General features: G+C 38.0%; 2 protein-coding genes across 3 annotated transcripts; one reads left to right on the forward strand and one right to left on the reverse strand.

Moving 5' to 3' along the window:
• Nucleotides 1-5408: 5408 nt before the first annotated feature.
• On the reverse strand, nucleotides 5409-12615 carry mvk (mevalonate kinase). Of its 2 annotated transcripts, none has more exons than XM_059548613.1 (10): nucleotides 12296-12615; nucleotides 11772-11919; nucleotides 11468-11606; nucleotides 11179-11334; nucleotides 10353-10456; nucleotides 10213-10258; nucleotides 9962-10052; nucleotides 8851-8970; nucleotides 7740-7893; nucleotides 5409-5711 (listed from the first exon to the last, which is right to left on the reverse strand). In XM_059548613.1, exons 1-10 carry the CDS (start codon nucleotides 12401-12403, stop codon nucleotides 5560-5562), a joined length of 1218 nt encoding a protein of 405 aa, XP_059404596.1. In that variant the 5' UTR covers nucleotides 12404-12615; the 3' UTR covers nucleotides 5409-5559. The 2 variants fall into 2 exon arrangements, with proteins under 2 accessions (XP_059404596.1, XP_059404595.1); XM_059548612.1 differs by having other exon boundaries at nucleotides 11468-11609.
• Nucleotides 12616-12744: 129 nt separating this feature from the next.
• On the forward strand, nucleotides 12745-15707 carry mmab (metabolism of cobalamin associated B). The gene is made up of 9 exons (XM_059543316.1): nucleotides 12745-12935; nucleotides 13068-13132; nucleotides 13251-13344; nucleotides 13449-13506; nucleotides 14522-14594; nucleotides 14698-14795; nucleotides 14976-15040; nucleotides 15141-15200; nucleotides 15337-15707. The coding sequence occupies exons 1-9, from the start codon at nucleotides 12832-12834 to the stop codon at nucleotides 15419-15421; spliced, it is 702 nt and encodes a 233-aa protein (XP_059399299.1). The 5' UTR covers nucleotides 12745-12831; the 3' UTR covers nucleotides 15422-15707.
• Nucleotides 15708-16034: the final 327 nt, after the last annotated feature.

Genomic DNA, 16034 nt, shown 5'->3' on the forward strand with positions numbered 1-16034 from the left:
AATTACAAGTGATATTAACATACTACACAGAATCATTTATCATTGAATTGATATGCTTTCACTGAGACCGTGAACAACAATGGTATTGGATCAAATGTGATCATTAATCAAAAGAGGACCTTAACTGAATTCATCAACCTGAAGTGTCTATAAGACACTGCGGTCTTCTGTTCTCACTGATTCATCCCACCTTTAGTATTCAGGCGCTCACACAAGGACTTCTTTTCTCTCTCCTACACACACGCTTCAGCCTCTTGACATGTGCAGGTCTATGCAGGATTCTTCTGCAGCCGACAGCCTTAATGGGGTCAGCTGACCTCTGCTCTCACTTCTCACCAGGGCCAGACAGAAGGGGAATGCCTTTCTCCACTCTGAAAGACACACAAACTCCCACACATACTCTCATTTTACACCACCTTGACCCTGACCCATGCAGCGTCTTCTCAAGAGGAGCAGAGAAAAGAGCCCTGCTCAGCTACAGAGCCACGAGCTCTTGAAGGAAGGTGAGAGGTCACTGGTGGGCAAGATGAAATCCTTCTCGCCAGTTGGAATTGCACATGGCTTTGCTCATGAAATATCACCGCAGTCTTGATTTTGCTAAAGTTGCTAGGGTTAAAAATCAATAAGTCTAATGAACTAGAGCGGAGAGGAGAGAAAAGGGAAAGGAAAGAGAAAAGCAAAACACAAAGGGAAGGGGATATTGCAGAACAGGAGAAAGGAAGAAGAAAGATGAAAATGACATAATATGAAAAGGAAAGGGGAAAACAACAGGACATGGGAACTTACAGAACAGGAAAAAGGAAATAATTGATAAATAAAAGGGGGAAATTAGATGAGAGCAAAAGCAAAAAGATACAACATGAAAAAAGAAAAGGGCAAAATAATAGAAAAGGGAAAAAGGATATGGAAAAGATGAAAGGGCGAGAAAAGGGAAAAAGGAACTGAAAAGGAAAAAATGAAAGGAAAAATGAAAATTACAAAACATGAAAAGGAAAGGAAAGAGGGAAATAACAGGACAGGAAAAAGAAATGTGAAAGGGAAAAGGAAAGGATCAGAAAAGAAAAGAAAGAAAAGGACACGTAAAGTAAAAAATGACAAAACATGAAAAGAAGAAGGGGAAAACAGGACAAGAAAAAAGAGAAAGAAAAAGGAAACAAAAATAGAACTCTAAAAGGAAAGAGAAAAATAGTAGAATAGGGGAAATGGAAAAGAAAGTTGAGATGACAATGACAGGATAGATGACAAGACAAGAAATGGATAGAAAGGGAAAGAGGAAAACGAAAGGACAGTAAAATAAAGATAAGTGATGAATGTTACTTTCCCTGTAAAAATGGCATCAAAGGCAAAGCCTGCTGAGAAGATTAAAAAATACTGACACTCACAGATCTGGTCAGATGCTGATTTTTATCCGTGCGACTCACAAAAAGGACATGGTGCCAGCGTGCTCTTCTGCTATGATCTGTTTACAAGGGTGTCACACAGACAAACGCAGAGTTCATATCTATCACGCACAGTGTCATATCCCTGCAGAGAATGAGTCACAACAGCACCACACAATGCTCACATGCCCAGAGAAAAGAGGAGTAAAACACATCATGTCCTCACATTTACTCATTACTTGAACTGTCACTCTCCAACTTTGGTTAGACGAACATACGTAATGGGGCGAAATCATTCTGGCTGATATTACTTTATGCAACACAACATGTAACAGACAAACAGAATAAAGATGGAGGGGAGTGAAGGCCTGAATACTTTTTATTATATTTCAATAGCTCTGCAGTTTCCCTCCATCCTTGACCCCTTTTCTCGGCTGCCTCTGTTATCTGGAATAATGTCAGGCCATCCTTAGAATCTATTCATCAGTGCAGAAAGAAGCTGCCACTGACATTGATAAAAAATACCATCTGTGCCTCGCAGGGAGGAGAGACAGAGAAGTACAGCTCGCCCCCTCCTCATTCCTCTTCATCAATGCAATTTAAATTGAAGAGCTCAGAGGTAATTAAATTCAAGCTGGGGTTATGGTGGGGGCCGAAGACACCAATTCGACACAACAGAGAATGCGCAGAGAGGACACCACATAAAGGGTCAAGGTTCACCAAAGGCAGCCTCGGCCAGCCAGTTCCCATTCATTCATACAACCTGTCTGCCTATGCCGCACAAAAGCCTTCTGACATTTAAAGAAATGAATAAAAACAACAGAGAGAAAGAAAAAAAATCAATTATTCCAGATTTTTCCCCCTCCACAAACTGACCTTTTCTTTCTAACATCCTCTGCCAGTTGTTTGTTGGACAGACTTCAAACCTGCCAATAGTGTTTAACTCATTGCTGGCCCTATCAAGGGCTCTCATGTCCGAGAACCGGATGGAAGGAAGGAGGAAAAGTCGATAACGATTTGGGGGATCTAGTTTTGTGAAATTATTTGTCAGCACAAACACGAGGCGCATGACTAGCAGCAGGTCAGGGGGATTTCAGTGGCAGGGGCCAGTCCTGGGCCACCCCTTCTGGTTAAAGCCTGCTTTACTCATTCATCTATTCTCCTTCGAATGGCCGATGCCACCCTCTCCTCCCTCCACTAATCCAGTTACCGTATTCACACGCTGTACCCGCTCTCTTTTCATTACAGCAGATCAGAGATTGAAAAGCGATTCCTCAATCTGTCTGAGGATGAGATCCAAATTGGATCGGCCTAAAGTGAATGTGGCAGAGAGGGGAAAATAGGAAAGGAAGATGATGCGACTCATTTTTATCCTTTAGAGCTGATGGCATCAGAAAAAGCAATATTCAGTGTGTATATATGGGTAGACGGGCTGTTTGTGGGTAAATGCCACACACAATGATTGACAAGAGGACAACGGCTCACTCCTGGGGTCTGAGGTCACTTCCTCAGAGTACTGCAATTGTTCTCTCGAGTCAGACTCTTAAACGTCAATGTTCTCCAAAGGTGTAGATCTGCTATGCACAAGAAAAAAAAGAAAAAAAAAAGAAAAGTAAACTTCTGTTAAAAAGCTAGGGGTTATTTATTTATTAATGTTTTTGAAAAAATGTCACTTGTGCTCATCAAGGCTGCATTAAAATTCGTAAAAATACAGAAACACAGAAATTGTAAACGAAACGTTATTGTGAAGTACTATTACAATTTAAGGTAAGTGTTTTCTATTCAAATGTATTATTGCGATGGCAAAGCTGAATTCTGCAGCAGCTTCAGTGTCACATGACCCCTCAGAAATCAAGCTAATATGCACTAATATGATTCATTACTAGTGTTGAACACAGCTGCATATTTTTTTTTTTTTGTAATGCATTTATTCCAGGATTCCTTGAAGAATAAAAAGTAAAAAAAACAAATTGATTAACAAAAAAAAAAAGTATAATAAACTGCCACTTTTAATCAATTTAATGCATGCTTGCTGAATAAAAATATTATTTTTATTTTTAATAATCCTCGAAATTTTTGGCATCCACAATTTTGAATGGTGATGAATAAGCAAAATAATAAAACTAAGACGAGTCAATCTTTTATTAACTTTTTTAATGTGGCTGACACTCCCTCCGAGTTCAAACAAACCAATATCACGGAGTAATTTAGTAATACTGAACTGCTGTGAAGAGAGAACTGAAGATGAACACAGAGCCGAGCCAGTTAATGACTCGTTCACGAGTCAAGAACCGTTTCTGTCAGACGCGTCCGATTCGAGAACCGAGGAGCTGATGATACTGCACATGTGTGATTCAGCGTCAAGCAGACTGACACACAGAGCGTCTGAACCGAACTGATTCTTTTGGTGATTGATTCTGAACTGATTCTGTGCTAGTGTTATGAGCGCGGGTAACCCGAAGGCTTGAATCAAGGGCAATCATCGCCAATGACGCCATCACGTCATTCATCCACGTCATAAGTCATTTGTGGATTAATGCTTATTGGAGATTTTAAACCGTTTTAAACGATTCAGTTCGAATTGGTGAACTGGTTCAAGAAGATCCGGTTACATCGAATGATTCGTTCGTGAATCGGATATCACTAAACTGTAGTGTTTTGAACTCTCTCACAACAGACCCAGAAGAGAAGACAATGCTGAATAAAGTCGTAGTTCTTGCTATTTTTGGACCATGTTTTTCTTACCTTTCTGGACATGGACAGTATACCGTACACACAGTTTCAATGGAGGGACTGAGAGCTCTCGGACTAAAGCTAAAATAACTTAAACTGTGTTCCGAAGATGAACGGAGGTCTTACGGGTTTGGAACGACATGAGGGTGAGTTATTAATGACATAATTTTCATCGGTGAACTAACCCTTTAAAAGTCATGTTTAAGCTCTTAAAGGGACAGTTCAACCAAAAATGTCTGATGATCCAATATATTTTTGAACTCCACTAGCTTGCAGTGTATGGACAAAAACATAATTAATTTTTCTGCACAAAACATAAATAGCCTAAAACAAAACATTTTATTTATCTAAATAGAATTTAGACAAAAGAGAAGGAAAAACAAAACTAAACTGGTCTGCACATTATGTACCCTTCACTTCTGAAATGATGGCTTTGTGCCTGGATTAAGCACTGTGACAGCTTCAAATTTACAAAATCAACAGCACTCACTTTTAAAGGTGTCTCTGACCTCCCTGGGTATTCTCAAAGTTGACTTGTTCAATTATAAGAGGCTCTGTCCTTCTGCTGGCCTTCAGTTTACAGGAACACATTCATCTCAGAGCAAATCCATTTCCTATTCTCTAGCTCCAGGTCTTGTGTGCTGAAGATAGCCTTCTTTATCTGTTCCTCACAAAACACCACTAAAATTACACCCCTCTCCTGGGACTGTGGGGAAATGTGCTCCACTCTTAGTGCAGAGCGTTATTTCATCACAGCGCTTCACAGATCAACTTGGACTGCATCTGGTCGACAGCCAAATGCGTCCTTGCATCCCCTCCTTGGCTTCAAAACTATTCCGGTGCAAAATATCCAGAAAAAGTGCAAAGAACTGAAAAGTAATTACTTTGGGTTTAGTGACACTAATACAACGGCTCCAGTCAGTCCAAAATGTTCCAAGCTGTGCTAGTTTTGGTCGGAAATGTGATCCGTGTTGAGAAACATTTTGGCAAATGAGATAATTGTACTACATTTGCTAGGAATACACAGACAGCCAGGAAATAATAATATTGTGCATGACAGCTTTCCATAAAAAAAGGCTGTCATTTATTAGATGTTATTTTTAAATTAATTTAGTATTCATATTTAATTAAATTATCTATTCTTTGCACTTCATGCATTCTGCCTAAAATTGACAGTATTAAATCTGACTTACACTTTGCTGCCATCTAGAGGCATATAAAACTTCATAATGCATAAGCACTCTGAATGTAATGACACAAAGATATTTAAAAAAAAAAAAAAAAATGAATTAGGTAGATAATGAGGTTATGTTTTATATAATTTTCCCCAAAAATTACAGTATGATTACTGGTACGTTTGTCAAACCAGGATCCAGAGTAAAGGCAGCAGTGAAAATCCTTGCTAACGGTAACAATGGTGCATACAGTACAGTGTTTTCATTGTGTCTCAGTAGCTGTTGAGGATCTTCAGTATGTCCTGACTGAGTGCAGCTGAAGAGTGCTGCTGGACGCCAGGAGCTCCGATACTGGTCTCCCAGCAGTCAAAGCCACAGGCCTTCAGCTCCTCAATGGTGCTCTGAATCATAGAAGTATCTGTTTCTGAAAACAAGAGGACAAAAACATCCCCATCAACACCAAAGCCTGAAAAAATAACACTCAATGGAACAGGAACTCCATGGAGTTAAGCTGAATTTTGTAAATGTGTCAATTCTGTAATGTAATATTCTAAAAGGGTTGGTAAATATTTGTAAAGAAATGAATACTTTTATTTGGCAAGGACATATTAAATCGACCCAAGGAGACATTTATATCTGTATCAGTTTCCACAACCAATCAGCATATTTGAATGTTTCTAAAGGATCATGTGACACTGAAGACTAAAAATACTAAAAATGCAGCTTAAAGGGATACTTCACCCAAAAATTAAAATGTTGTTATTAATCACTTACCCCCATGTTGTTCCAAACCCATAAAAAGTTTTCATCCAAAATATATTTTAAGATTTTAAGGGTTTGGAACGACATGTGGGTAAATGATTAATGACAAAATTGTCATTTTGGGGTGGATTAACCCTTTAAATTATATTTTAAAATATATTAAAATAAATAAAAGGTTATTTAATTTTGTTAAATTGTAATATTACTTCACAATATTTTTACTGTATTTTTGATCAAATAAATGCAATCTTGATGAATATAAGAGACTTCTCTCAAAAACATTACCAGCCACAAACATTATCACCAATTCCAGGAAAGTTGAGACATTTTATGAAATGCCATAAAACCAAGAATATGTTATTTGTTCATTCTTTTTTAACCTTTATTTAACTGACTAAAACACAAAGAAAAAAAATCCAATTTTTTCACTGACCATCTAACATTTAACACGGTGTCACTTTAACTTTCCTTATAATAACAATGTTTAATTGTTTGGAAATTGAGGATACTAACTGGTAAAGTTTTACAAGCATGCTTAGCAGTCTGTGGTCATCATTGTTTGATTCTCCTTTTCATGACTAGTCATACATTTTCAACTGATGTATAGCTTTCTACTAGAGTAACAGAGATTGCTAGCAGCCATGTCACCCTGTAGCCCAAGACCGGTTGCCCACTGAAGACTGAAGTTGCGTTTACTGATGAGGAGGCAAACTGTGTTAAGTGACAGCGGTTTTCCAAAGTACTCCTGAGCCCATGTGGCTATATTTAACAAAACAGCATGAGGGTTTCTTATGCAATGCCATCTGAGGACTCAAAGGTCATGCACATCCAACTGAGGTTTTCTGCCTTGCCCTACACAGACTTTCTGAATCCACAGATTTCTCTTGGTTTCCCTTAAATCTTTTCACAATTTTATGTATGGTACTGTAGATTTTGCATTAAGAAAATTGATTTTTGATTCGTTTGACACTTCTCTCATGAAATGAAAATGATGTGATAGTAAAAATGCTGTGATAGTAAACTACCTCATTTACAAGAGCACCAGGACACACGACATCTGAGAAAGACCAATCCTGACTTTACCTCAAAAATCTTCAAGCCTTGAATCAAAAATTCAGCCTTAACAAAGTGTGCCTAGAAAGTGATGTTGTTAGCCATCATAAACATTATAAACGTTGCCCAGATTCTTAAGCGTTGCATCTCCTCTTTATTGGAGGCTGTTTTTGAGGGTTCTAAGATCCTGATTAAAATTCAATGCGTTAGTGGCTTCAGGCATAAACAAAGAGTGTGGCCCAGTCTGACAGCTGCTGCATCAAGTTGTTAGCTTTGTCAGACAAGAGTGACAAGCGAGATTCACCTCAAGAATCACGCTAAACAGTCACGCGGTCTGCAGGATGCCACCCTCACAGAGACTTTTCAAATAATACGAAGCAATCAGACTGACTAACCACAGGTAGCATATTCAAAATATACACACTGTAGGGTTCCATGAAGACATTTCATGCAAAAACAATGATTGGTACAATTATAATAAACCACAAATGCATTATAAAGCTCTAGCAACCATCCACAACACTCTAGCACCAAAGCAGGGATTTTTGCATGTCCGAGTACCACTCATATCTTCTTGATCAAATATATTGCACACAAAAAAAAAATGTTATTGTTCTTCTGATGTTTGTACTGGTACCTGGTCTTAGGAGAGTGATTCCACAGCCTCCTCCTCCTGCTCCTGTCAGTTTGCTATGCAGCCCTCTGGCCAGAGTGACCCTACACAGTGTGTCCAGAGATGAGTGACCCACACCCATCACGTTCAGATGGTGCTGGTTTATATCAATCAGCTCCTGATGACAAATGACACACAAAGAAATGTCTTAAAAAGATCAATCTAATCAATCCATCCATTCATCAGGGCTTTCTTGGAATAATTTTTTTTTTTTGGGCACTTTTTATTTAAAGGGGATCAGATGATGCAACTTCAATTTTTCCTTTCTCTTTGGAGTGTTACAAGCTCTTGGTGCATGAAGAAGATCTGTAAAGTTACAAAGCCTAAAGTTTCAAATCCAACGAGATATTATTTTCAAAGTTAAGACCCCCTTAAAACGGTTCTTTCAAACACGCCCCCACATGTCTACGTCACTATGTGGAAATATTTGCGTAATGCAACCCAAATGTTCACACGAAGAAAGAAGGCATGGTTTTAGTGACCACAGTTAGTGATAACAATTCAAACTTGTATCACCCTTGTGCCCATCACAACTCAACAAGTAAATGCGCAAACTGCCATATGTCTGACAACAGAATAGTATCTTTGCTCTTGTGTAATTTAACAAGATTTGCAGGATTACAGTGAACTGTAATAAATTTACTGATCCTGATAAAGGTTTTCACTTCACTACTCAGCATTTTCTGTTTGTTGCAAATGTGATAGATATGAGTCAGATTGTACAGTATGACCCAGTAACATCTTGGCTTAAAGCAAAGGCACAGTGTGCAACATTATCTTTCATTTATGCCTGACTGTTTGAGTCATGTCTTAGCTAAGATTTGGTCACAATTGATAGTGCTGACTGGATGTTTTAGTTCACCCGCACATGTCCATTCTGACACCCTCATTTACATGTAAAAGCTTTTGCAGTAATATTAGTACAGACTTTTATATTGTTACTATATATATATATATATATATATATATATATATATATATACCCAAACGATAAACAATACACACATATTGATAAATGCACACTGCTAAAGGTTCCACCTTCTTTATGAAGGAAAATTTGTGTGTGTGATTGTACCTCCAGGATGTTGTAGTGCTCAGCCGACGGTCCGTCCGCGGCCATCTCTGTGAGAGTCTGTTCACAGGTGCAGGACACAGCACTGATAGACTCCAGAACTGGATTCATTATGGAGGGAAACTGCAAAATAACACAGCACAAAGAATGGAAGTACAGATAAGTGCCGTACAAACACAGGTGAGGGATCAACATTTTTTACCAAGAAAAATGATCAGCTTAAGCTTGTCACATTAAAAGATAATTATAATTGTCATCCTTAGTCAAGCAAAATATCACCATACATCTGCTACTCAAACTCTTGCTATTTGACAACAAAAGAGTCCAATGTACTATGTCGACATTCTCTAACATCAATCCATACATGATTTTGATATTTCTCAGCTCTGAACTGAATCAATGAGGTCTAAGCTTTTAACAGATGACTATGTGACTGAGGTGACCAATGAAAATTCACTGTGGGCGGGGTTTGCACTCAGCTTATCTGGGGGGGGGGGGGGGGGGGTATAAGAACAACAGTGATTTTTGCCCCCTACTGGACAGGAGTGTGAAGTACTAATTAGCGCACAAGAAATGCATGGCATATTTTAAAATGACACTCTTGGGTGCTGTACTAATTCAAGTTGAAGCATGATGTACTGCCATCATACTGAATCCAATCAACTGGATATTCTTTAAATTATCTCCTTTTATGTACCATGGAAGAAGGAAAGTGGTGCACATCATTTTTTTTAACTATTACTTTATAGCTAATTGTAAAAATGGTTGGGTAAAACTAAACTTCAATTGTTTATGACTTACTTCTTTGAATAGTAATGACACAAAAGTGTAGATTATTACTCCTTTAAAGTCTATCCTGACTCTTTGCTGTATTCCAACCCAAAAAAACTGGACTTCCACTTCACCAATCAGGATGTGCCAGCAGTGAGTCTACCTGCTGCCGTTGTCAAGGTAACGGAGCATAGGAGCGTTGGCAGAGTGTCTCATTTGGAGCTCTTATAAAAGGCACTCAGCACAGGGCCCCTGGAGTGTTCCTCCCTTACACACACACACACTGGCCATTATGCTAATTGAAGGGCACAGGAATAAAAACATGCATGGGGGCATTTACTACCTTGTTAATTTTGTCCTTCACTCCAGAAACAAGCACTTTGGTGCTACGTGGTACTTTGGTGTTTGTCAGGAGGATTCTCAGAATAGGGACCCTAGGGAGAAAATGAACCCAAAAACACACTTCAAAATTCAGCTGGTTCTGTAATTTCACTGAAATAACTTTTTATATACTTTTCTGCTTAATTGGAACAGTAACTTAACAATAATGAAAGAATTCACTGTGAAAATAACTTTTGCAGAGAAAAATATTACCAGCTTAGTGGAGTTATTTTCCCAGCATGGTATCTTAAAAAGCCCCCTGTTATAAAAAGGTGAAGCAGCATAAAAAAACAGCATCAAACAAAGCAGCACCAGAGATGTATAAGATGGCAATCACAGACTAAGAGTCTTACCCCATGTGCCCACAGCGTTATCCACCCCTGAAGGGTTACCGTGGATGATCTTCTCGCCCATGAACGCCCACCTGTTAATCAGGTCCAGCTCCTCTTTACTCCACCTGCAACATAATCAGAACAAAGGTTTTTAATGACCTTAATACAGCTAACAGGCAAATTGTATATAACCTCAAATTAAATAATAATAATAATAATAATAATAATTACCTGTAATATACTATAATATACCTGTTTATATGTATTATATAAAGAGATCAAGAATGCATTAAAAAAGACATTTATAATATTGAAAAACCTATTCATCAGAGAAAAATGCCATCAGAGGAATACATTTCTTGTACTGTATTTTTGTTCAAATAAACTCCAAACTTGTGTTTTTTTTCTTCTTAAATTTAACCACTTTTAATGAATACAGATGTAGGAAGAGGACAGAAAAATTATAGGGGTGATCACTGTAGCTAAATTTGACACCTTATATCATGGTTTCCCCTGGAAAGTGTATTTTGAGCCACACATTTTTAAAATTTAGAGAGCTCTTTGAGAGGACAGACGAAGGACAAGGACTTAATCTCTGGTCCTTGGTCTGATCTATCTTTATCTCAGATTATTGGTTACTTAATCTATCATCTGAAACCATTTGAAGAGTGGCATCACCTTATTGCTAACAAACTGGGCTGATAACCAAAAGGCTGCAGGCGGTTTCAGGAGGACACTCCCTAGAATAATTGACTAAGTCACTTTTAAAGATTTAAAAATAAACTAAACAATCCTTACGAACATTATCTAAACGAAAGCCTCATATTTCATTGGAATAAAGTCTTACCTGGCTGACTCCTGCTGTGGTGTAAGAGTAGACGATATGGTTCCCCTGGCAGACAGCAGAGCAGCAGACAGACAAACATTATAGGCGGCACTGGAGCCTAAACCAGCTCCTGTGGGCAACTCTGACCACACAGACACTGTTATACTGGCCAGAGACCTGGAGAAAACAAACAACAACAAAAAAAAAACAGCAGGAAAAGTCAAAAGTGCATATTACAACAATTTTCATATGCAGCTTTAAATATATGCAGTTTTACAAACTGATACAGAGAGCTTAATAGTTTTCTTACCCTGCAAATACAGTCAGGTACATATAGAGAAAGGCCAACACTGCCATGCTTCTTGTGTCTGTGGAATCGTCTGAAATGCCTGTGAATTCACGTAGCCTCTTCAAAAGATCTGCATCAGGTTCCTTCAGGTCATCTTGCTCTGCTGAAACAGTCAAAGAAACATGATTGCTTTCCGACAACTTCAATGAACAGTCCAAACAATAATGAGACACAGAATATACAGGAGCAAACACTGACTGGTTTTTCATTTTTGGGTAAACTATCTTTTTAATAATAAAAAAAGCAAATATCATTCTCCACTCACCTTTACACCCAGCCAGAAGAGGCTGCAGTGCAGTTATTTCCCAGGACAGAAAAGTGTCAATATTGGGGAGGTTGATGCGCACATCACCGGATGATGTGGCCTGCAGCCGCAGGTGTGTGCGCAGGTTCACACTCACAGCCAAAGCAACCTGTTTAAGAACAGAAGAGGGACTCCAGAACACTTGATTTTAAGCAATTAACAACAGCTATTCAATAAATATTGGTAAAAACAGCAGACAGTAGCAGAATTGAACTGTAACACAGCAACAGTTCTAACAAACTTATTAAAACTATATACTGTATAAATATGAAATATTAACACAAATATATTGAATGATTTTCAGGACCACAACACTTGTACACGTGTACATCAAGTTATTGCAAAATCCTGATCAAAATATGATTCACCAATATGATTTTTCTAAAACCATGACTTTCTAAAACATTTTAATGGAGCAAAAGCGAAAAAGAAGATTCATCAATTAAACACGTCAGTGTTTGGGTCTCTGATGAATAAACACCCACCTTTCCATGCACGACTGAATGCTCACCGTGAAGAATGACTTTCCCTGGTGCTGAAACCAAGAACTCTCTTGTCTGCATCTTGGATATTCTTTCAACTTCTGAGAACATTTCTGGGAAATGTGTCAGTGTATGCTGAAAAAAGCAATATAGCCTTGCTATAATCTCATTTTTGTATTCAGCCAACGATCTAAATTCAGCTCACTGCTCTTGTGTCAGTTTTAAAAATAACTATTGTTCAATAATCGAGAAATCCTGATGCAAAGCGTCAAACGCATCGCAGCGGCTTTTCCATTGCCACACACGTGAACTGTCGCTGTAGCCTGGACCAATCAGGATTAACCTCTCACATCGCTGTCCATAAACCGTCCTATCAGGATGAAGCTCTCATCGTCTACGCCTCTCAAAACACCAATCGCATTTCGCACCACCACGCGTCATCGGTTGCGTGATGGAACGCCTATCTACGGGCGGCACAAGCGGTCAAAACGTTCAGTAGTAAACACAGAAGCGCGTTTGGAAATGCTCTAACATTTACGATGTCATTTGCCGTGGCCAAGTACGCGGGTCTTCGCCGTTTCTTTCGTTTAGGGAGATATGTAAGCAAAGAGCAGATGCAGGCTGCCTGTGGGCATGAAAGAAGGTAAAAAGAATGTTGAATGAATCCCATAGCTCATGTGTTCAGGCTAACGTAGCTAATGAACTAAACTGTATCAGTGGCGTGACATTAATTTGAGATAAATGCCTGTTACTAACATTCTTTCACTTCTCTAAGGTACGCCAGCACATCTGAAGAAAATAGAAGAATTCCCAAGATTTACACGAAAACTGGAGATAAAGGTTATTTAATTTTATAATACAAACAAACATGATTATTGACTAACATGTTGCTTGTAAAAGTGAAAGTGTCAGGTTTGTGTAAACATAGTTTTGTTTTCAATACGTCTCGCCTGATTAGGTTTTTCCAGTACCTTCACAGGTGAGAGGAGACCAAAGGAAGATCATATATTTGAAGCTTTGGGAACAACAGATGAATTATCATCAGCAATTGGGTAATGGATAGAGTTAATGTAGCATAATGTGTCGGACAAATGACTCGAAAACGCTGAATGTAGTATATTTCCAACAACAACATGTCTCTGGTTCTCTCTTTCAGGTTAGCCCGAGAATTTTGTATTGACAGTGGTCATTCATTCACAGATCAGCTGGAGAAGGTCTCTCTCTCTCTTTCTCTTTCTCTCTCTCTCTCTCTCTCTCTCTCTCTCTCTCACACTCACTCACTCACTCACTCACTCACTCATTTTAATGAGAAACAAAGCCTTCTCTGTCTGTTCGTCATGTTCTGTTCGAAACTGTCATGTTCGAGGCCCAGAAAGGTAGTAAGGACATTGTTTAAATAGTCCATGTGACATCAGTGGTTCAACCTTAATTTTATGAAGCTACAACAATACTTTTTGTGAGCAAAGAAAACAAAAATAATCTTTATTCAACAATTTCTTCTCTTCTGTGTCAGTCTTTGACGCACGTTCACATGAGAGTACGACAACGCATGCGTGTGGTGGTGCTGACACAGTAGCCGGTGTTACTCGTCCTGGTACTCTCATGAAGACTGACACAGAACAGAAGGAATTGTTGAATAAAGTAGTTTCTTTTTCTTGTAGTATCATAAAATTAAGGTTGAACCACTGATGTCACATGGGACTAGATTAACAATAATCCTTACTAACTTTCTGGACCATAAAACGTTTCAGTTTCATTGCTGTCTATGCAGGGTCAGAAAGCTCTCGGATTTCAATAATTAAAATGTAATTTTGGGTGAACTAACCCTTTAAGATGTGGATGAGTTTGGAGAATTTAGCATTACATCACTTGCATCACTTCATTGTGATGTTTTTATCAGCTGTTTGAACTCTTATTCTGATGGCACCCATTTACTGCAGTGAACCCATTTGTGGGCAAGTGATGTAATGCAAAATCTTTCCAAGTCTGTTCTGATGAAGAAACAATCTTATCTATATTTTGAGATGTTGCCAGAGAGTGAGTACATTTTCAGCAGATTTTAATTTTAAGTAATTTTTTAAGCAATTATTTTAAACCAGCTGGTATCAAGTTGCTTTAAGTGGATGCATTAAGTCATTTATCTTCAGATTTGAAATGGTTTAGTGTAAATGGCACTTGGTCTACACTTTGTGTAACTTAAGGTCTTATATACTTCTCTGTTCTGTACAGATCCAGTGTGTACTACAGGATATAGGGTCAAATATTGCCACTCCCCGGTCATCAGCTAGAGACAGTCACATCAGTAAGCAGAAGGAGGTTTTTAATATCTAAATGCATTCAGATATTTAATCATAAAGATAAGCAGTTAAACATAAACCATGTTATGATGTTCTCGTTTCGAAAAGAGAGGACAATGTTCAACTCTCAAGCTGTGATTGAGCTGGAGAAGTGGATGGATTCGTTCACAGAGGAGCTGCCTCCACTCACCAACTTCATACTTCCTGTATGTATGTTCCAGAAATATATATGGTTACATAATCTCCACAGAGTACCTGAAATATTGATATAATGTACATTGAGAATTGTATTTGATTTGGGTTGTTACTTACATGTTTATGACATTAATTCTGCAATTTAAGTAATTACTGAAAGAAATCCATTTAATCTCACACTCAATTTGCAGTCAGGAGGGAAAAGCAGCGCAGCTTTACATGTGGCCAGAGCAGTGTGTCGACGGGCTGAACGCTGGTCAGTCTGACATCCACAATATTCTGTAAAGTTGAGCAGTTCTACTTGTGTTACCTTACAGCTGTATCAAAGCTCATAGGTCTCACATGATCTATTACAGTGTTGCCCCTGCTGTCCGTTCGGGTGAGACAGATCCTGAAGTTGCCAAATATCTGAACAGGTAAGAACCTATTCTAACTATTAGTTACTATATACACATTTTAATGTTGGATCTATTAATTTTTATTCAATTAGTATTTTGGAGGAATTTTATTTCATTCATTGATGCAAGATTTATCAATGAACACTGTTTACAGATTGAGTGACTACTTGTTCACGGTGGCCAGATATGCTGCAATGAAAGAAAGCAAGGGAGAAACAATCTACAAAAGACCTGAATAGTATAGTATCAGGATATCATCTAGAATTTGAACCATGTTACTCTTGCTTACAAATCCAGATCATATGTCTAAATACAAAAACACTGTTTCAGGCAATTTGTCCCAGAGTACCTATGTAATTTTTTTTTTTTTTCCAGAAGACTTTATAGGGAAGAGGGAACATGTTTATTTAGGAGAATTTCTATCATGCTGCAGTCATATTCTAATCGAGTTGCTAAGTAGTTTTTAATGAAACTTCATATGATATTCATGATCCTATATTTTATCATTGTTTATTACATAAAGCATTATTACATAAAGAAACTATTGTGTAATACATATTACCATCTGTATTCTGAAAATGTTTGATTTTACGATATAAATACATGTGCTGTTTAATATTTTTGTGGATACATTTTTGTGAACAAAGTTAAAACAACAGCATTTGCAACATTGAACATTTTAGATGTCTTTACTGTCACTGTCAGTTTAATGCATCCTTGCTGAATAAAAATAAAAATGTTATTTCTTTAAAAATAAAGATAAGTATGGGTAGCATTATTGTTGTTTTCTCTCTTGAATGAATGACTGTGTTATTCTCACCTGTAAATCACTGATTTCTAAATGAATAAAAC

The sequence above is a fragment of the Carassius carassius genome, chromosome 4, assembly GCF_963082965.1.
Source record: "Carassius carassius chromosome 4, fCarCar2.1, whole genome shotgun sequence".
Taxonomy (NCBI): Eukaryota; Metazoa; Chordata; class Actinopteri; order Cypriniformes; family Cyprinidae; genus Carassius; species Carassius carassius.